Below are 22,168 nucleotides of genomic sequence, written 5' to 3' on the forward strand. Positions count from 1 at the left end.
TTGTTTGAAGCCATAACTAGAACAATTAGAGTTAAATATTTTGGCTACTTTCTCTTCTTTTTTTCACACTGTTCACTTTCTTCGTTGCTCTTTTGTCTCAGATTGACTGGAATTAACAATTTAGTCCCTTAAATTAGCAGAAAATATAGCTAAGTGATAGAACAATATACCTATTGAATATATGTAGCCAGTGAACTGAGCACTGGAAATATTTCACAGTACTTTTCAATGAATTTTCAAATACCTTTTTTAAAATGGTAGATTTAAGAAAGAATTGGAAAAACTTCAAGCTTATTATATCACCTTATTTTTGCTTGCTCAGTGGTAAATTGGAGTAAAGAACAATGTTAAATGTGTGTGTTTTAGGAGGTACAGTGCCTTGTGTAGTTGCAGAAGTCCAAGGCTATGACAAGTTCTTTTACATCTTTTCTAGAAAGTTTCTACCTTGTTGCTGAGCATTGTAGAAATTAAGTTTTACCGTTAATAATGTAATAAATTGATAACAGGAAGAAATATATTTCCAGTATGCCTTCTCTTTCATTATTAAGATAGATTTTTAGTCTGGGTGAACTTTTGTTAATGTTGTATCTTTTATTTTCCATGGGGTGTTCATCTATAAATGCTGTCATATGTAAAGCCTTTTTAAATGTTAATGTCAAGATATATTTTGAATTAGAATTTGAAAAATATCAGTTGTGCCAGAAAAAATTACAGGAGCTTTTTTTTCTTTTAGCCTAGGTCTTCAGGAACTACAGAAAAGGCTATAGACTAGGAGTTGAATAGAGAGGGAGAAGAGTTACTGTGCATCCTGAGGGTGAAGATGAAGTTAATAGATATTTGGTTGCCCAGTTGGCCAAGTTGGAGAGAGTTGGAGGAGAGAATGGTATGAGAAGCAGCTGGAGGAATAGGTAGGGGTCAGACTGTAAGCAGTTTTATGAGCCATGTTATAGTAATCTGGCTCCGGATGGTTGCTTGGTTATCTGGTATTTTGAGCTTTTATATAGTAAGACACAGGCTCTACCTTTCCCTGGCTTTAAAATGTGGAGGCTTTCCCCAACATTGGAAGGGGGCTGTGGCTAGGCAGCCAGGATTATATACACACACACAATACTTGGGCTAAAATCTGATTTGGCAAACTAGTTATTGCCTCGATTGCTGATTTAAAAGATCTAGGAGAAGGGTCACTGGATCTGAGAAACTGGGATTTTTTTTTTCAATGCCATTTTTTAGATACTCTTAGAATGCAAGTGCTTATGATTTTCAGACTGGCTTAAATAGGGAATATATATCTGTAAATAGCACTTAGGACTGTGTAGTGATTTTCATAGTGAGAGGGTATTGGTCTAATATATTTTTGTCATGGAGACATATTTTGGAAAATGACAAACTTCATTTGCTACTAGGTTGTAGAGCTGCAAGTCAGTCCTTCCTTAAAGGTGGGTACTATGATCAGGCCATAAACGTCCTCCCACCAGATTGGGCTCTCTGGGTGGATTTGGGGCTAACAGAAGAAATGGATCCTTTACCATTAGAGATGATAGAATGGAATTTTACCCTTTAAAAAAGAAAACAGTTTAAGATGAAATTTTCATATGATAAAATGCACCCATTTAAATATACAGTCCAATGAGTTTTGACAAATGTATAAACTTGGGAAACCATAATCATGAGATAGATAATGTTTCCATCATCCTAAAGTTTCTGTGTCCCTTTGTAGTCAGTCTTCCCCTCCCCCCTCTCAAGGTAACAGCTGATCTGCCATAATAGATTTTGTATGTGCTAGAATTCTATATAAATGAAATCATTTAGTATGTCTTCTTTTGTGTCAGGCTTTTTTTGGCTCAGCATTTTTTGAGATTAATTAACAGTTACTGCATACATAAGGAATTCATTCCTTTCTGTTGCTGAGGAATATTACATTATGTATACATGCCACAGTTTGTTTATCCATTTACCTATTGATGGACATTTTTTTCTAGTTTGGGGCTCTTATGAATAAAGCCGCTATGAATATGCTCATAAAAGTCTCTTCTGGACATTTTTTTAAATTTCTGTGGTGAATGATTAGGTGTAGAATGGCTGAGTCATATGGTTAAGTGTATATTTACTTTCATAAGAATTTGCCAAACGTTTGTCCAAGTGAAGTACTTTTTTACATTCCCTCCAGCATGTAAATTATGCAAATTCCAGCTACACTTTACCAACACTTGTCATACCAACCCATTATAGTGGGTATATAGTTGTATCTTAATTTAGATTTAAATTTCATTTCCTTGATGATTCGTGATGTTGGTCATCTTTTCATGTACTTACTCGCCTATCATATATTTTCTTTTGTAAAGTGCCTGTTAAAATTTTAGCCATATTTTGAGTTATTTGTCTTCTTATTACTAAATTGTAAGACTCGTATATTATTGTAAATAATATACATATTTATATATCTTGAATACCAGTCATTTGTCAGATACATATATTACATTTATTCTCTTCCAGTCTGTGGCTTGCCTTTTCATTGATTTTAATGGTACCTTTTGAAGACAAGTTTTTAATTTTGATGAAGCCCAGGTTATCAGTGTTTCTCTTTTATTATTTTATGCTTTTTGTGTCCTAAGAAATATTTGCCTACTCCAAGATCATCATTTAATCTAATAAGCCCATTTCTGTTATAGTGATTTTGATCTCTAGAATTTCTTTTTGGTTCTTTTGTACGATTTCTGTATCTCTGTTTACATTGCCCATCTGTTCGTGTATGCTGTCTACTTTGTCCATTGTAGCCCTTAGCATATTAATCATAGTTGTTTTAAATTCCTGTCTGATAATTCCAACATCCTTGCCATATCTGGTTGTGATGCTTGCTCTGTTTCTTCAAATTGTGTTTTTTGCCTTGGGTAGGCCTTATAATTTTTTTCTTGATAGATAGGATGTAAAAGGAATTGTTGTTTAAGATCTTTAGCAATATGGTTGTAGAGTATGGGAGAAGGGAAGCATTATATAGCCCTATGATTAGGTCTCAATCTTTTAGTGAGCCTGTGCCTCTGGACTGTGAACTTCACAGGTGTTTCTCAGTTTTTCTTTCCCTTGCTTAGGTGGGACAAGATAGCTAGAGTGTGTTGGATTTGGTTATTTCCCTTTCTGAGGTCAGTTAGAGGCTGATTATATCCAAGCAGGTTATGTTCTGGTTTCTCCTGAGGGTAGGCCTTGTTAAGAAGAACAGAGTGGTGGGGTGCCTGGGTGGCTCAGTTGGTTAAGTGTCTGCCTTTGGCTCAGGTCATGACCCCAGGGTCCTGGGATCAAGCCCCGCATTGGGCTCCCTGCTTCTCCCTCTCCCTCTGCCCTTCCCCCAACTCATACGCTCACGCTCTCTCTCTCTCTCTCTCTCTCTCTCTCTCTCTCCCTCCCTCCCTCTCTCCCTCCCTCTCCCTCCCTCCCTCCCCTCTCCCCCTCTCTCTCTCACTCTTTCTCTGTCTCAAATAAATAAATAAAATCTTTAAAAAAAAATGGCAAGTAGATTTAGTAGTAGAGGATCTTTAGAAGGTTAAAGTTAAGAGAAGTAAAGCCTGAAAAGTTCATTGGACCCTACTGTGAAGGACCTTATCTTAGTCCATTCTGGCTGCTATAGCAAAACACAGACAGGGTGGCTTATAAACAACAGAAATTTAGTTCTCACAGTTCTGAAGGTTGGAAGTTGAAGATCAGGTGCCAGCAAAGTCAGATTCTGGTGAAGGCCCTCTTCTAGGGTCTTTAAGAACACTAATCCCATTCATGAGGGGCTCTACCCTCATGACCTAAGCACCTCCTAAAGAACCCACCTCCTAATACCTTCACATTGGGCGTTAGGATTTTAACATGTGAATTTGGGGAGTGGGGGATACAAACATTCAGACCATAGCAAACCTTAAATAACATGAATCTTAGAAGAGATTCTAATTTTCTTTCTAAAGGACATAATTATTTCCCAAAGTCTTTTGTATAATTACTTTGAGTGTTTAATTTAAATTTAAACTCAAATTCAATTTCGGTTTAAAACGTGAGTGAAGTACTGTGAATGGTTTTTATCCAGGAAGATGACATGGAGTTTTTGGTTTTGAGCCCTATTCTGCCAGTTTTTGTATTGGCTATTAATTTTCACTTCTATGATTAATGTTTAGTAAATGATGTTTCTAAAAGTAGGTCATTCTTTGTGGGTAAGAGAGTGAACAGATAATAGCTGGAATATTTGTATATCTTTTGGCAAATGAATATTCCTATTACCTGCTTTATGGCATAAAGTTGTATTCGTTTATTGTACTTTTCACTTTCAGAACATTTGTTATAAACTAAAACGACACATAGTTTTACTGTTATAATTTTCTCTGCTGTGTCTGCATTGTGAACTATTTGTCCCTCCTCCTATCTCTTTTGCAGTGTTCTCTGCCCTTTAATGTTCCATTGAATGCTTCTCTTCAGTTTCTCTTGTCCCTCTTATCAGTTCTTGCCATCGACATCCCTATATTGGTAACTCCCAGATTTATGTGTTCAGTCTGGGGCTCTGGACCTGTATTTTGAAATTCCTGAGGTACTGATGGACTTGGATACCCCACATTCTCAAATTCAGAATGTCTACAACACAACTCATTTTCTGACTTTCCCAAAGCCAGATAAACCTCCACTTTTCCCACTTTGGTGAGTGACATGTTTGTCTTTCTAATTGTCCAAACCACAGGAGGAGGCATAGGTCATCCTTGATGTTTCTTCCTTTTTTATCTTTCACAATCCAATCACTCTGTAAGTCTTTACTGCCTTTTTTTTTTTTAAGATTTATTTATTTATTTGAGAGAGAGCAAACGTAAGCAGGAAGGGCAGATGGAGAGGGAGAGAGAATCTCAAGCAGACTCCATGCTGAGCATGGACCCCAACTTGGGGCTCGTGATCTCATGACCCTGAGATCATGACTTGAGCCGAAATCAAGAGTCAGACACTCAACTGACTGAGCCACCCAAGCGCCCCTCTTCTGTCTTTTAAATAATTATTGAATCCACCTTTTTCTATTCCCACAACCTTAATTTAGATCATTATTATTTCTTACTTGAACTGTAAAATAGTGTCTTAAATAGTTTTTCTATGTGGAGTCTTTCCTTCTTTCCCTTCAATCTAACCTCCCATGAGACTGTTCTCTAAAATAAATTGATCAGGCTCTCCTGCTGCTTTCTCCTTACCCTCTCAGGATGAAGTCCACGCTTTGTCTGGCATTATGAAGCCTATGATAGGCTGCTGCATACTTGTTATTTTTATTTTAAAAGACTTTTAATTTTGATGATAAGATTTCATACTGAAAACTTAAACTCTACCCAGATTTACCAGCTATTGTTTTGTTCCATTTACCTGAACATTTTCTATGTATATACAGCTTCCTTTTTGATCCATTTGAGGGTGATTCTCAAATATCATGTCCCTTTTTTTCTAAGAACAAGGACTTTCTCTTATATAACCTCAATATATTTATCAAAATTAGAAAATATAATTAGAAAATTGATACAGTGCTATTGTTTAACCCACAGTTGTTCTAATAATGTCCTCTGCAACTGTCTTTCTCCTTGTTTGTGAACCAATCCATAGTGTACATTGTACTTAGCTGTCTTTGAAGTCTCTTCTTTCATGCAACGTTTCATCTCTTTGTTTCTTATGAGCTTAAGCTTGTTGAAGTATGCAGGCCAGTTTTTGTACTATTTCCTTAATTTTTGGTGTTTATCATTATTTCCTTCCTGCTGCTTACTTTGAGTTTAATTTACTCTTTTTGTTTTGTTTTGTTTTCTTAAGGTTCATCCTTAGATCATTGGCTTAAGGTCTTCTATTCAAATGTAAGCATTTAAAGCTATGAATTGCTCTCTTAGGTGCATCCCACAAACATTATTGTTTTTGTTATCATTCAGTTCAACATATTTTCTTTCTCTCTTGATTTCTTCTTTGTCCCATTAATTATTTAGATGTGTTATTTAATTTCCAAATTTTGGTGATGAGGTCACTGATATCTTATTTCTTATTGCAATTGATTATAATTTAATTCTACTGTGGTCAGAGTACATATTTTATGTGGGTTTAGTATTTTAAAATATATTGAAGCTTATTTTATGCCCCCAGATTTGATCTGTTTTACTAAACATGTCATGTTCATGTGAAAGTGATGTGTATTCTGCCATTATTGAGTTTACTGTTCTATAAATATTAGTCAAGGTGGATGATAGTGTTCAGATCTTCTATGTCTATGCAGATTTTCTTTGTCTAGTTGTTCTTTCAATTGCTGTGAGATTGGTGGTAATACCTCTTAACTATGATTATGGACTTGTGTGTTTCTCCCTTTAATTCTGTCAATGTTTCATTTATATTGAAACTCTATTATTGGGACCAATATACACAGTTATGATTGTTACATAATCCTGATGAATTGATCCTTTTGTCATTATGAAATGTCCCTCTTAGCTGTTGTAATGAAGGTCTGAAACAGATATTAATAAAGCTGCATTGACTTTCTAGGTCACCATCATCTCTTGCTTAGATTATTCTGTTAGCCTCCTAATTGTTCTTCTTGCTGCTGCCTTTGTTCACTTATAGTTTAATTCAACACAGCAGGAAAAGAGTGATCTTTTAAAAAAAAAAAAAAAGATTTTATTTATTTATTTGACAGAGAGAGAGACAGCAAGAGAGGGAACACAAGCAGGGGTGGTGGGAGAGGGAGAAGCAGGCTTCCCTTGGAGCAGGGAGCCCGATGCGGGGCTCGATCCCCAGACTCTGGGATCATGACCTGAGCCAAAGGCAGATGCTTAATGACTGAGCCACCCAGGTGCCCCAAAAGAGTGATCTTTTTAAAACATAAGTCAGGTCATTTCATTTTTATGTTCAGAACCCTCACATGGCTTCTTACTTCACTGAAAATAAAATCCAAAGTTCTTATGATGGTCTTTAAAGCCACACATGTTCTTGCCCCTGGCTGTTTCTTGACATTTCCTCTCTTCCCTTGCTCTCCCCTCAAGCCACATGGCCTTCTTGTCTTCGCTTAAAAAGCTGAGCTTCTTCCCACCTTTCGTCTTTGTATTTACTCTTCCCTCTGCCTAGAAGGCTATACTCCCAAATATTTTTATTACTTACTCCCTCACTTTATTCAGATACTACAAAAATATTAAAACCTCTTTTGAGGTTTTCCCTGACCGCACTGTTTAAAACAGCACATGCATGAACACATGTGCACATATACATGCCCGTTAGCACTTATGACTATGACATGCATATTTATTTGCTTTTTCCCCCAACTAGAATGTAAGCTCTATGAGGATAGGGAGTCTTGTCTGTTTTGTTCACCACTGTCTTGTGTGTCTGAAATTGTGCCTGGCACATTTAAGCGCTCAATAAATCAGTTGAACCAGTGAATATATGAATGAGGAATCACCATTCTAGCCAAGTTGCTTTACTTGCAATTTCTAGAGTATACCAGACTCTTTTTCCACTATGCTCCAATTATTCCTTCTATTTAGAATCTTTCCTTTACTGTATCCCAATCTGTTATCGTATAAGATTCAGCTTAAATACCATTGCTGATTAAGTTTTCCCTCTTCCTGCTCACCACATTAAGTGCTTCCCTCTGGTGTTCACCCCACTGTATTATAATTATTTTTTTTTGTCTGCAATACACTTTAGGTTTATATAAAGACTTTATTTCTGTTTTTGTTTTATCCCATGTACATTGGAAGATAGTTGAATCACCACCTGTTTTTAGGAGGAAGAAAGTAAGAACTTACCTTAAAATTTGAAAGAGTGATGATTATTTAGATAGCTAGATCTTAGTCTTCCAGGTTGAATTAGAGACCAGATAACTAGTGTCTCTTATTTGCAAGAGGCAGACATTTAACTCCAATAGCCACAAGTAATCTGGGTGTATTGTAAGGATGCAGTAGCAGTGAGGAAAATAGGAATCTCAAAAGAATCCAAGATGCCAAGAACATTCAACGGGATAAGGAAAATCTCTTCAACAGATGGTGCTGGGAAAACTGGGTTATCCACATGCAAAAGAATGAAATTGGACCCTTATATACAAAGTCAGCTCAAAATGGATCAGAGATCTAAATATGAGACCTAAAACTATAAGACTCTTAGAAGAAAAAACAGGGGAAAACCGTCATGACATTGGATTTGGCAAAGAATTCCTGAATATGATGCCAGAAGCACTGGAAACAAAAGTAAAAATAGACAAATTGAACTACATCAAAACTGAAAACTTCCATGTATCAAAGGACACAATCAACAGAATAGAAAGGCAACCTATGGAATGGGAGAAAATATTGGCAAACCATATTTCTGATGTGGTTAATATCCAGAATATAGAAAGAACTCCTGTAACTCAGTAATAAAAACACAACCCAATTTAGAAAATGGGCAAAGGACTTCAATAGACATTTCTCCAAAGATGATATACAAGTGGCCAACAGGCATATAAAAAGGTGCTCAATATCACTAATCATCAGAGAAATGTAAGTCAAAACCATAGTGAGGTATTACTTCTTACCTGTTAAAATAGTTACTACCAAAAAAACAGTAAATATTGTTGGTGAGTATATGAAGAAATTGGAACCTTTGTGCACAGTTGGTAGGAATATAAAATGGTGCAACCATTATGGAAAACAGCATGCTGTTTCTTCCAGAATTTAAAAATGGAGTTACCATATGATCTAGCAGTCCCACTTCTGAGTATATTTCCAGAAGAAAACAGAATCTTTGAAGAGATATCTGCATACCTGTGTTTATAGAAGCATTATTCACATATAGGTAGAAGCAATCCAAGTGTCCATTGTTGGATGAATGGATAAATAAAATGTGGTATATACATACAATGAAATGTTATTTAGCCTTAAAAAGGAAAATTCTGACACATGTTACAACATGGATGAATCTTGAGGACATTATGCTAAGTTAAATAAGCCAGTCACAAAGTCAGAAACTATACAATTCCATTGAAGAGGTATCCAGAATAATCACATTCATAGAACAGAAAGTAGGATGATGCTTGCCAAGGGCATAGGGGTGGGGGAAAATGGAGAGTTGTTGTTTAATGTGTGGAGTTTCAGTTTTGTAAGATGAATAAGTTCTGGAGATTGATTATACAACAGTTTGAATATACTTAATACTACTGAACTTTACACTTAGAAATGGTTAAGATGGTAAATTTTATGTTAAGCGTTTTTTACCACAGTTTTTAAAAAAGAATCTAAGAACAGAGGATTTTCATAAGGTCATAATTCAGAAAGGAAGAACCAGCCACAGATAACACTGTAAATAAACTTTGACAAGTTTGATTAATACTTGTCAACTAGAGTTTGTGAATTTTTAAGCTGTGACCTGTCATTGACCTAATTCTACTCTTTGCTCTTCTGCTCTCATTTGTCTTTTAGTATGCCAGTTGACTAATTCTCTCAGCATCCCTAATTTACACTTCAAAATGACTCTGATTAGCTCGGAAAATTTCTCTTTCTTCTATTGGGCAATACTTTTCTGACCTGGTCTTCTCTTAGCTTGTGAACTGTGGATCAGCCAGTCTGGTGTCTTTGGTTCAGTTAGTGGGCACTCCTTAATTAGGGACTGTGAAAGGGACAGTTTTTCTTAGTAGAGATCACCGAATTTCTGTAAACTTATGCATAAAGTAGTCAGATATCCTCTAAAGACATTTCAAGTTCTTTTAAAATAGATACTACTTTAGGGGGCCTGGGTGGCTCAGTCGGTTGAGCATCCGACTCTTTGTTTTGGCTCAGGTCATGATCTCAGGGTTGTGAGATCGAGCCCGATGTCAGGCTCCGGAGTCCGCTTGTCCCTCTCCCTCTGCTCCTCCCCCACTGCACGCGCAGGCTCTCTTGAGAATGAATGAATGAGTAAATAAATACATACATACATACATACATAAAAGATACTACGTTAGTAATAAGGAGGATATAGTGGATGCTGTGGTGAGTGGCTCAGTTACTTCCTCTGGGACCAAAGCCCTTATTCCAGGAGTATTGCCTCCTGAGGGCTCATAGCTGAGTCTTCCCAGGAATTGCCTCTGCCAAAGACAGTTGCCTTATCCATGGTTATAGCCCCATCCAGGGAATAGCCTGCATCTAATGATCAGGGGTACAGATGTCGGGGTACAAAGGCCTGGTCTCCTTGCCTTAATTTGGACAACTTTAAAGAGCCATCTCAGCGTTAGTGCTCGCTCTGGGATTGGCCAAGGTCTATAATGTAACAATAGCATTGCCGCTCTGTCCAGTCTTACTGGCCTCTACTGAAGTACTTTACTGGAGGACTCTCTGGTAGGTTGTCTGCAGGCAAAATTCTAATTAATAAGAGTGCCTTGCACATAACAAGCTTTCACTAGATGTTGGTTAAAACCATTTGTCTATACCAGTGTTTTTCAAAGTGTGGCCTGGAGGTTTTGGAGGACCCCAGGAATATTTCAGGGAGTCTACAAGGCAAAACTGTTTTCAGTAATACTGGTAAGACATTTGCATTGTTTGCATTTTTCATTGTTGTGTCATTTGCCCTGATGGTGCACAAAAATAGGTAAGTAAGAGCACCTGGGTGGCTCAGTCAGTTGAGTCTGCCCTCAACCCAGGTCATGATCTCAGCCTGCATCAGGTTCCTTGCTCGGCGGGGAGTCTGCTACATGACAAAGGTCAGTGGTTGTCTTGAGGAAAAGCACACGTGTGATTCAGTTAGGTGAACTGTTTTTTGTTTGTTTTTTTAATATAACACTATTTTTTTATTAGGAAAAATGGCAGGCAAACTGTGGCTATATTTAGACTTGGGTATTTGAGAGACATACTTTTGAAAAACCTGTTACTTGAAGTAAAATGACTGACATCATTTCTTGCCAGTGGCCAAATTCAAGTTTTCAAGCAAAAATTAGAATTTTGGAAAATTTATACCCACCAATCTGAGCTTGACGGCTTCCTAGTACTTAAAGACTGTTTTGATAAGATCAGTTATATATAAAAGTAAGAATTTTTATTATTTAAGGAACTGCATCAATATTTGGATGATATGTATAAGTCACCGAGTCAGTGTTTTCTAAATGACCAATGCATGATGTTACCAAATCATGCATATGTAAAAGATGCATTCAAAGTACAGGGTAGACTGGTGGATTTTAATGCGATAGATTATGAAAGAAATTTATCATTATGGTTTATATTCCACATTTTAGTTAACTTTTAAGAAACGACCACTTGTCAAGTTTTGATATAGTATCAAAAACGTATGTCCACAATTATTTGAAGAGACAGTAGCCACATAAGCCAGGTTTTCTTCATAGACTTGTACCACAGCAACATATTGCAACAGATTGAGTGTGGGACTAGATAAGAGTCCAGCTGTCTTCTTATAAAGGCAGACATTACAGAAATGTGCAAAAATGTGAAACAGTGCTACTGCTGTCACCAAGTTTTTGTTGTTTTAAAATACAACTATTTTCATAAAAAGATTTTACCTTAACATATGCTGGGTGTACATGTATTACTTTAAAATGGATTAATAAATACTTTTTAAATTTACACACTTACTTTATAATATAGTAAACATTGATAGATATAACCCACATAAATAAAGGCTTTTTGGGGTACTTGATGATTTTTAAGAATGTAAAGAGGTCCTGAGGCCAAAAAGTTTGAGAATTGCTGGTCTCTAGTGTTAGGAATAAATTAAGTCCTACCTCCATGTACTTGACAGTATCTTCTGTCTCACATACTTAATGATATACACAGTGTATGAAAAATATTGTTAGGTATCATTCAGTATATTAATAAGACCTTTTTATGTTTCACCGAAGTAGAGACTAGGCCACAAACCTATTTGCATTAATACTTGCTTTTAGTAGTATGACTTACCCTATTAAAATTCCCTAAATTATAAAAATATAGTGTGATTTTTTTTAAAGGTTCCTGGCCTTGAACCCATCCTTAACCCCTCAAAAACAAAATGAGTAATGCATGAGCTTGGTATGACAACACTATCTTAGTTATTTTAATCTTTTAAAAAAAAATTCTTTAACGGAGAAAATCAAAGAACCTCTTAATGCTCTCGGTAGTAGATTCAGGTCTGTAGATTAAACATAGACACACACACACACACACACACACACATTTTAGTTGTTTGGTTTGGTTTTGGTAATTCTGTGTAATGCAGAATCAGGACTAGCAGCTGGATTCAGGATTGAACATTAGAACACATATTGTTAGATACCGATTGTGTTCCTAACGAGTCTTTTAGTGTGCACTATTGTTAAAGTGTGTGCGTGTGTGTGTGTGTATAATGCTTTTAAAGCCATTACTGGTTTAAAAGGGAGGGGAGCTGGGTGGAGATGGGGTACTTGTTCTCTGTGAAAAGTGGAATAGGGGTGCCTGGGTGGCTCAGTCTTTGGGCGTCTGCCTTTGGCTCGGGTCGTGGTCCCAGGGTCCTGGGATCGAGCCCCACATCGGGCTCTCTGTTCAGCGGGAAGCCTGCTTCTCCCTCTCCCACTCCCCCTGCTTGTGTTCCCTCTCTCGCTGTCTCTCTCTCTCTGTCAAAATAAATAAATAAAATCTTTTTTTAAAAAGTGGAATAGTTGCTATTTACTCTGAAGTTTTTTAATTTTTAAAATTAGGAAAAATAGATAATTTTTAAGATCCTTTACAGGTATAAAATTCTCATTTTAACCCGTAGCCACACATGCTTTTTACAATCACGTACGACTGGAGGAAGGAAAGTTTTTACCAACCAAAATTGACTTTCTATTACTGATTAACTATATTAAGTTTCTGAAAGAAATTTATATTTAGAGAAAATATGGTTATAAAATTAAGTAATGTATTTTTTAAACATTATTGACTTCTTTTTTTAAGATTTTATTTATTTGAGAGAGAGCACGAGCAGAGGGAGAGGGAGAAGCAGACTCCCCGCTAAGCAGGGAGCCCAATGTGGGGCTCAATCCCAGAACCCTGAGATCATGACCTGAGTCGAAGGCAGACACTTAGCCAATTGAGCCACCCAGGTGCCCCAAACATTATTTGACTTTTAGAACGGTAAAGCCAGAGTGTAAAACTAGTATAGAGATTTAAAGATTTTTGTTATGGGGTGCCTGGATGGCTCAGTCAGTTAACCATCTGCCTTCGGCTCAGGTCCTGGGATCGAGCCCCATGTCAGGCTCTTTGCTCAGTGGGGAGTCTGCTTCTCCCCCTCACTCTCCCTCTGTTCTCTCTCTCTCAAATAAATAAATAAATCTTAAAAAAAATAAAAATAAAAATTTTTGTTATATCAGGGAAACTCTTTAGACAAAAGCTGACCTAGAAGCCCATTATGTACAACAGGAAAAGTAGAGCTGCGTAGTGGAATTAATAATCAAGCTTGGCTTTCTGTGATATTTTTTTCAGTTGTAACTGGTAGTCTGTCATTACACTATTTGTGAGGCAAGGATATTGCCCCCTGGGATCTACCAGTAACATTTTTTTTAAACAAGAAATTTAAGTTGACTGCAGTTTTAAATGCCACATGCATTTTTTATTAGATTAGTATCATGTTTATTATGTGTTAGGTAGGTTGTAATTATTTTTTAAAATGCTATAATAGTGGCTTTTAAGTGCTATAAACATGAATAGTCTTTTGAGTGTTTGCCTTTTATGATTTGGTGTTATTTACAACTGTTTCTTTTCTTCTATTTTTTAGGAGTATAGCATGGCTCAAGAATCTCCCAAAAATTCAGCAGCAGAAATTCCAGTGACTAGTAATGGAGAAGTTGATGACTCTCGTGAACATGGCTTTAATAGGGTAAGAATACTTTTCTTTCTCTTAATACAAAGAATCATGATAAGCCCTTAAATGTTGAGATGAAAGTAATAGAGTTTAATATAGGAATATTTTTCTTAGATTGGCTGAAGTGTTAGGAATCTAATGTTACCATGTAGGGATGACTAGGTGGGTCATGTTCGTGAATTGTCAAGATTAAGCTCCCAGCCAGTAAGCATTTAAGCTTTGATGTTATCATCAGTAATTCTGTTGTATGACCAGGAAAAGAGTATAGCTGATGACTTTGGCATATAACTTTATAAAACTATTTAATTTTATTTGTGATAAGAAAAAATATTAACTATAGATTATCCTTTCAAAAATTGGCACTGATTTCTTTTTTATGTGTCCTTAGTACATAATTCCTAAGTAGGCTTCTCCTGACTTTGCTCTTCACTTTCTAAAGTGGCATATTGACTCTGGAAAATGAAACTTGCGGTGCTTTTAATTTTGATATAACTCTCATTTGAAATTGAAATTTAATGCATTTTAATGGAAACACTATGGGTTTGGAGATAATCTGGGTGCAAATTTCCACTATGCCATTTCTAGCCGTGTAATCTTAGGCAAGTATTTAATCTCTTCTAAATTTTGTTTCTAATCACTATAAATGAGAATCTTACTTTCATGGGGATATTGATATTAAATGAGATAAAGTAAGTAATATGCCTAGGATTGTCCTAGAAATGTTAGTGATGATTATTATCTCTGGAGATATTTACATTAAATACCCCTTTTTATGACATTTGATACATGTGTACAACTTTACTTTTTTCTTTTTTTTTTAAATCAACGTGGGGCTTGAACTCACAACCCTGAGATCAAGACCTGAGCTGATATCAAGAGTCGGATGCTTAACCAATTGAGCCACCCAGGTGCTGCCCCTGTACAATTTTAACTTTAAAAATATAGTGTTCGTATTTTTGGAAAAGTAATAGTTGAAAGAAACTTGAATTATTTTATAGTTTAAATAAGACTCTTTAGTTCATATGCTTAATAAAATCCTTTATTTTTTTAAATCCTTTATTTTAACATAAAGTGGTATTTTAGATCAGGATTTCTTAATCTCAGCACTATGGACATTTTGGGCTGGATAAATTCATTGTTGTAGAGGGCTGATGTCTGCGCGTAGGATGGTTAGCAGCATCCCTGGCCTGTTCTGCTAGGTGCCAGATGACCCCGAGGGTTGAGGAGAAACAAGTTTTAGATAGATTGTTTTAGTTGATTTTAGTAAATTCCATTGAATTTCACTTATTTTTGCCTTAGCAATTTTTTGGAAGCAATGAATGTGTCTTCAAACCTGAGGTTTATTTTAGTTGCAAGTGTTTTAACTTGGTTTCTAAGCCCCTGTGGCCTAATATAGAGTGACTCACAGAAGGAAGAGACCTTAAATTCTGAACACACAAGAAATTTTCATTTCAAGTTTAGTTTTTCTTGTGTTTGAAAGTACTAAGACACACCTGCATAATAAGCTAATTCAAGTTACCAGCATTAGACTCTAGCAATTACTTTATAAACTTCTGTTAATTCAAATAACTCATTATACCAAGATTTTAGTTAATGATTGCTTCGTTTTACTTTTGCTTAACAGCTCCTTTTGCAAACTTATTCTGCAAATATATTTTTTTAAGATTTTATTTATTAGAGAGAGAGAGCATGAACGGGGGGTGGGGGCGAAAGGGAGAGGGAGAAGCAGGCTCCCCACTGAGCAGGGAGCGATCCCAGGACTCTGGGATTATGACCTGAGCTGGAGGCAGACACTGAACCGACTGAGCTACCCAGGTGCACCTTATTCTGCAAATATTTATCAAATATCTGCTGTGTACCATGCCTGGAGATACAGTAGTGAATAAAAATGACAAAAATACCTGCCATCAGGGAGTTGATATTCTAATAGGCAGTCTAATGACTTTCATCCAAGAAAAATGCAGTACATACAAAATGTTGAATTGTTTTGGAGATTCACCTGCCACCTTAAGCCTGTTCTTTTTCTTGTTGTTGTTTTCATTTTGTTTTGTTTTGACTTATAGTTTATACACAGTATTAGCAGAAATTTTAATGGGGCACATAGGTAGCTCAGTCCGTTAAGTGTCTGACTCTTGATTTCTGCTCAGGTTATGATCTCAGGGTTGTGAGATTGCATCCTGTCAGGCTCCATGCTCAGCAGGGAGTCTGCTTCTCTCCCTGTCCTTCTGCCCCTCCCCTTGTGCACATGTGTTCATGCACGCTTCTCTCTCTCTCTCTCTCTCAAATAAATCTTTTAAAAAACGCTCAAGATCATAGATTAAAAAAAAAAGCACAAATGCTAAGTGTACAGCTTAAGTGGAACCACCACCTACATCAAGATGTAGAACATTTCCAGGACTTTACTGGCTCTCTTGCCCTCTTCAGAGGCAATATACTTCCCTCCCTCCCAGGGTAATCACTGCTACTCTAACTTTATATCATAGATTGCTTTTGACTGTTCCTGACTACAAATAAATGGGATCATACAGTATGTACTGTTTTTTGACTGGCTTCACTCAACATTATTTCTGTGACATTTATTCATACTGTTGCTTATGGCAGTATTTCATTCTTTTTCATTGTAATGTAGTTTTCCATTGTGTTAATATACCACAATTTGTGTATCCATTCTTCAATTGATGGATACCTAGGTTTTTTCCAGTCCATGGCTATTATGAATAAAGCTGTTGTTACCATTCTGGTACAGGTCTTTTGGTGTACATGATCACCTATTTCTATTGGGTATATACCCTAGAACGGAATTGCCAGATACATGATGTTTGGCTTTGGTAGATATTGTTAACTAATTTTCCAAAGTGGTTGGACCAGTTGACAATCCTACCAGCAATGAGTGAGAGTTCTAGTTGTTAAACATCCTTACCAAAACTTAGTATTCTCATACCTTTTAATTTTAGCCACTCTGATAGAAGCATAATGGATCTCACTGTGATTTTCTTATGCATTTCTCTAATGATTAATGATGTTGAGCATATTTTCATATTCTCATTGACCATTTGAATATTATCTTTTGTGAAGCCCTTTTTTAAGTTTTTTGCCCATTTTTCTGTTGGGTGCATGCCTTTTTCTAATAATTTGTAGGAGTTCTTTATATATCCTAAGTCACTTGTTTGGATATATATATTTCAGATATTTTCTTTCAGTCTGTAACTTGCTTTTGCACTCTGTTAATGGTATCTTTTGATGAACAAAAGTTGGTAATTTTTAATGAAGTCCAATTTATCAATGTTTCCTTTTAGTGACTTTTGTGACCCTTTCGAGACATCTTTGCCTATCCCAGTATCATGAAGATATCCTGTTCTCTTCTAAACGTTTTTTGTTTTGCTTCTCACACTTAGCTCTGTGATTCATCTTGAATTAGTTTTTGTGTGATGTGGGGGTCAAGGTTCTTTTTTTTTTCCCTCATATAAATATCTACTTGCTATTCACTGTTTATTGAAGAGACTGTCCTTTCTGCACTGGAAGCTTTTGCTGTTAATCAGGTAATCATATATATGTTCTATTTCTGGACTCTGTTTTATTTCTTGGTCTTTTATCCTTATATTATCCTTGTAATAATACCACACTGTTACTTAATTACTACAGTAATTAAGTCTGGAACACATATTATGTTTAACCCTAATACCTAGTAGTTAATTCTTCTAGCTCTGTTCTTTTTCTGGGTTGCCTTAAACTTATTCATGACTCTTTACTTAAGAACCTTTATTTTTAAAAGCCTTTGGGGCGCCTGGGTGGCTCAGTCAGTTAAGCGTCCAATTCTTGGTTTCAGCTCAGGTCATGATCTCAGGGTCCTGAGATCAGCCTTGCATAGGGCTCTGTGCTGAGTGCGAGTCTGCTTGAGATTCTGTCTCCCTCTCCCTCTGTCCCTTCTCCCACTCGCCTGCACACATGCTCTCCCCCCTCTGTCTGTCAAATAAATAAAAATCTTTTTAAAAGCTGTGGGATGTCTGGGGTGGGGGCGGTGTTCAGTCGGTTAAGTGTCCGACTCTCTATTTCAACTTAGGTCATGATCTCAGGTTTGTGGGATAGAGCCCTGTCTCAGGCAGGCTCTAGGCTGAGCAAGGAGTCTACTTGTCCCTCTCCCTCCCCCTCACCCGCTGGCTCTCTCTCTTGCGCCCTCTCTCTCAAAATCAAAAAAAAAAAGATTTAAATAATAAGAACCTTTATTTGCCTTTGAGTGGCACTGAAAAAAGTTTTTATCCTTTCAAATTTTAACTTTAGAATCAAATCTTATTTGAGTGAAGTGAATTAAACCATAACATTATCTATATAAGCTCTTTGCTTATGCGGTCAAAGCCAGCTGACTTGCTGCTTTGTAAATTACTCATTGGTTAATGTCAAATCCTCTTTTTGGACATTCCCCTGCAGTGTTATTTCACTTCTTTTGGATAGTAAGAGAAGGAAAAAAGATGTTCTCCTGGAGGTCTCCTTTTATTGGATGTGAACTTTACCTGTGGGCAAGGTTTCTTAAGAAGCAGTAAGCTAGGGGCGCCTTGGTGGCTCAGTCGTTAAGCGTCTGCCTTCGGCTCAGGTCATGATCCCAGGGTTCTGGGATCCAGCCCCGAATCAGGCTCCCTGCTCAGTTCCCTCTCTTGCTGCTAGAGTTTAGCACTCTCCCACTCCCTCTCCCACTCCCCCTGCTTGTGTTCCCTCTCTTGCTGTGTCTCTCTCTGTCAAATAAATAAATAAAATCTTAAAAAAAAAAAAAGAAGCAGCAGTAATCTACTTCAAGTAGTACACCCCACTTCACCTCCCTGAAGAAATTCAACATCATAAAACTTGTTTCTGTTTGTACCTGCTCTTATTAAAAATATATTCATCACAAGAGCCTCTTACATATTTAATATCCTTGAATTAAAATAAAATTGGCTGTGTGACCCCTTTCACTGTGAGTGAAAACAAGCATCTTTTGACCATTTTGAATAAATTATACTCAAGATCTTGTAGGCATATTTACCTCAATTTTGTCATACTTTCCATCCTTTATTTTCCTGAGCAATAAAAGGAAAATTGCATTTAACCTCAGGTTTATGTTCATATTTTAATATTGATAAAAGTTCATATGGAAAAATAAGTGAAAATGTATTACTTAGCATTAGACTGTATTTTATAGACTAGTAAAGATGTCTCATGTAAAACTTGATCATAACTAGAGTTTTCTGAGAAATTTTACTTATATACATCTCCCTTTTATACCTGTTTGTTTAAAATCATTTGATGGCTTTTATTTAAAGCATATTGCATAATGCACTTTAAAAAATACAAAGTCTTGTATAAAACTAGGATGGTAGCTTATCAAGTTGTCGTATCTTGACTGGCCAGTTGGTGTCACTGTGGCACAGGCAGTGAAATTGTGAATGTTTCTGTCCTGGTTTTTGTGTCTCATTGCAGATGTTTCATTCTTCATTTGGTTTCCCCTCTTAGTCTGTCCTACAGGAGGCCCTGGTTGGATGCTAACTCAACATTCACATTCTAATAGAGATTGTAATGAAAGAGCTTGTCCTAAAAATCCCCTGGTAGCAACTTAACATATGTTAATATTTTGAGGCTTGTTATTCTTTTTCTTAAGATAAGGGACAACAACTATAGAGAGAGACTGTAGAATACTAGTCTTAATATTATCACAGTTTTTTTACAGCAAAAAATTTTTTTTCTAAATAAAAATTCTTGTTTTTTAAAGATCAGTAAAGTTTAATCTTAGAAGGATACAAATTATTCTTTGACTTCTAAACTGTGTATTATTTTTACTTTTTCTGTTAAAGTGCTGGTCAAAATATTAGATTAAAAACATTTGCAATTTGTGACATGAATTAAAGAAGCAAATATGAGCTCCACGAAGTTGAAACTTCTTGTTAATTAAGTTATACTTGGCAGATTTAGTGAAATTATCTTAGTAGATAGAGTTAAAACAAAATTTTTTCTGTGGTAAGCCCCAAACTAAAACCATAATTTAGTTTTTTCCACCTGTGGACCTTTTCTCTGGAAAAATGTACATATACACAAAACTACCAAATTTTGCATTCAGTTTTAGGGAGTTTAGGACGCCCTCCACCCTGCCTGTGGATCCTTAGTTTCCTGAGTCTTAAAAACCTCTGGTCTACAAGTTTTGAGTTAAATCACAGGATTTTAGTTTAGTAGGAGTACTTTACAGATCCCTGAATCCCACTACTTTATTTTACAGTTGAGGAAAAGGACCGTTGAGGTTGTGATGAAATTACCCTTATAACTGGCTGTACCAAAGGCTTACGTGACTTGATTATAAGTAAGGTGAGGGCAAAAATGTTTCCATTCATTCATTACCTTATCTGCAGTGCTGCCACATAAGAGATAATCCAGGCTTTCATTAAATGTTTGGTGAATAAATGAGTGAATGAAAACACATGTTAAAGCCGGAACTAAAAACACGTTTCTAGACTTCTGTGGAACAACAGGAAGATGTACTGTACTCTCAGACTTGATAAATCCATCTTGTGTCTTTAATTTCCCAGCATGCATCATCGTTGTTGTTGTTGTTGTTGCAATTTTGTATACGTGGCCTTTGTTGTTATTGTTCTAAGGCTTTTATTGAACTAAGTAGTTTTTCCATTCTCCTGTACTTATCAGTCTGGATAATAAACTCTAGCAGTCTGGAGAAGATTGGGGAAGGAACATAAGAATAGAAATGGTCAGAACACTTGTTTTGGACATATTTCCTCCCCTCACCTCAGTGTTGTAACTGCCCATTTATTTATCTGCTTTTCCCAAGAGATTGCAATCAACTTAAGGGCAGAAACAGTGTACACACAGCACAGTTATGATTTCATAGTAGTTGCTCAATAAAGGAATGAATTCCAGTATAAGGACTTAAAAAATTTAACATGTTTTCTACTTCAGCCATCCTGTCCTAGAGTTTGAATACCATGTGATAACAGTTTGTCTCCTTACTACATGTTATTCAATATCACATTTCTGCATTACTCACATCTGGAAAGTTTAGTAGCTCCATCAATGGCAACATTGATTTGATGGGGACTTTTTCCAAAGGCCAGTTTTTACCAGTTGTATATCATGTATATTGTGGACCCTTTTGGAGGTATGGCAAATGTTTTTCAAGGATTGTCTAACCCATGCAAATCTAGATTCATTTTAATATTTACTTTTCAAATAAAGACTACATTCTTAGTACTATTACCACAAATTACGTTTTTAAATATATGTGTTTACTACATATACATCTTTTAAATTAACTCTGGATTGGAATTTCTACTGAAAAGTGTGAATAAATATAATAAATATAATATCTTAATTACAAGATATTGTGCCTATAAAATAGATGGTAGATTCTGCCTTTATTTATAAGCAAACTCTATCATGAATACGTTTTTTGATTTCTAGTAGCAATTGTTTTGAATGTAGATACATACAAATGTTCCCACAGTGATAAGTCTTTGAATTCAGCATTCCCTTGATGGAGGTTGGCACGTGATTTCATTCTTATCAAATTTCAGTACTATTTAAAGTTTAGACTAAGAGGGCATGGGGAGGGGGTGAGGCCGAGAGGGTAGGCAGAAAACTATCAAAAGATAGTGATTCTGTAAGTTCTTGTTAAATGTTTGTTGACTGAATGAGAGGGGAGGAGGGAGAGAGAGAGGAGACTGAGATTGTGTGTGTGTGTGTGTGTGTGTTGATAAAATGGAGAAAATAGATGAGTCAGGAGATTTGCTAACTTGATCAAGTGGAATAACAGATACAGGAGGTTGTGACCAAAAAGTGAGTTATTGGACTTAAAATTCCAGAAGTATTGCTTCCTGAGTGATGACAAGGTCCCAAAGAGTGGCCATGGGAATTTCTGGTGGCTTAAGTAGAATGGGGCATGAAAGATGAAAGGAATTAAAGATGAAGCGGTTAATGAAATCTGAGACGGAAGTATAGGTTGGATTGTCTAGTGTATCTTTTATCTGCCCTCACACTTTTTTTGGCCCATTGTCCAACTACAAATTACCAAACCTGTATCAAACTACCAACTCTGGGCTTCCTACAAGTATACTAAGGAGAAAAAAAAAATCATACACACAATAACAGATTGTTATTACTACCACCCATCATTCTGTATCAACATAGGTAGGCAAGCTCATGCGATAGATTTTATTTCATTTTAAGTAACTTATTTCACAGTTTGTATTAAAAAAAAAAAAAAGGCAGGGGCACCTGGGTGGCTCAGTTGTTAAGCGTCTGCCTTCGGCTCAGGTCATGACCCTAGGGTCCGGGGATCGAGCCCCGCATCGGGCTCCCCGCTCAGCCGGGAGCCTGCTTCTCCCTCTCCCACTCCCCCTGCTTGTGTTCCTCTCTC

General features: G+C 36.4%; 1 protein-coding gene across 16 annotated transcripts in view; it reads left to right on the forward strand.

Moving 5' to 3' along the window:
- Positions 1–22,168, forward strand: part of ARFIP1 (ARF interacting protein 1) — a 113,074-nt gene that overhangs the window by 25,122 nt on the left and 65,784 nt on the right. For 11 of the 16 annotated variants that reach the window (XR_013446519.1, XM_078069322.1, XM_078069321.1 and 8 more), the window contains one exon: positions 13,696–13,797. Coding sequence is in view for 12 of the 16 variants with exons in the window: in XM_078069322.1 (XP_077925448.1) it covers positions 13,696–13,797 (102 nt within the window). In the remaining 4 variants the exon portion in view is untranslated. The other 5 variants (XM_036103573.2, XM_036103567.2, XM_036103568.2 and 2 more) reach the window with 3 other exon arrangements.

The sequence above is a fragment of the Halichoerus grypus genome, chromosome 3 (assembly GCF_964656455.1).
Source record: "Halichoerus grypus chromosome 3, mHalGry1.hap1.1, whole genome shotgun sequence".
Lineage (NCBI taxonomy): Eukaryota > Metazoa > Chordata > Mammalia > Carnivora > Phocidae > Halichoerus > Halichoerus grypus.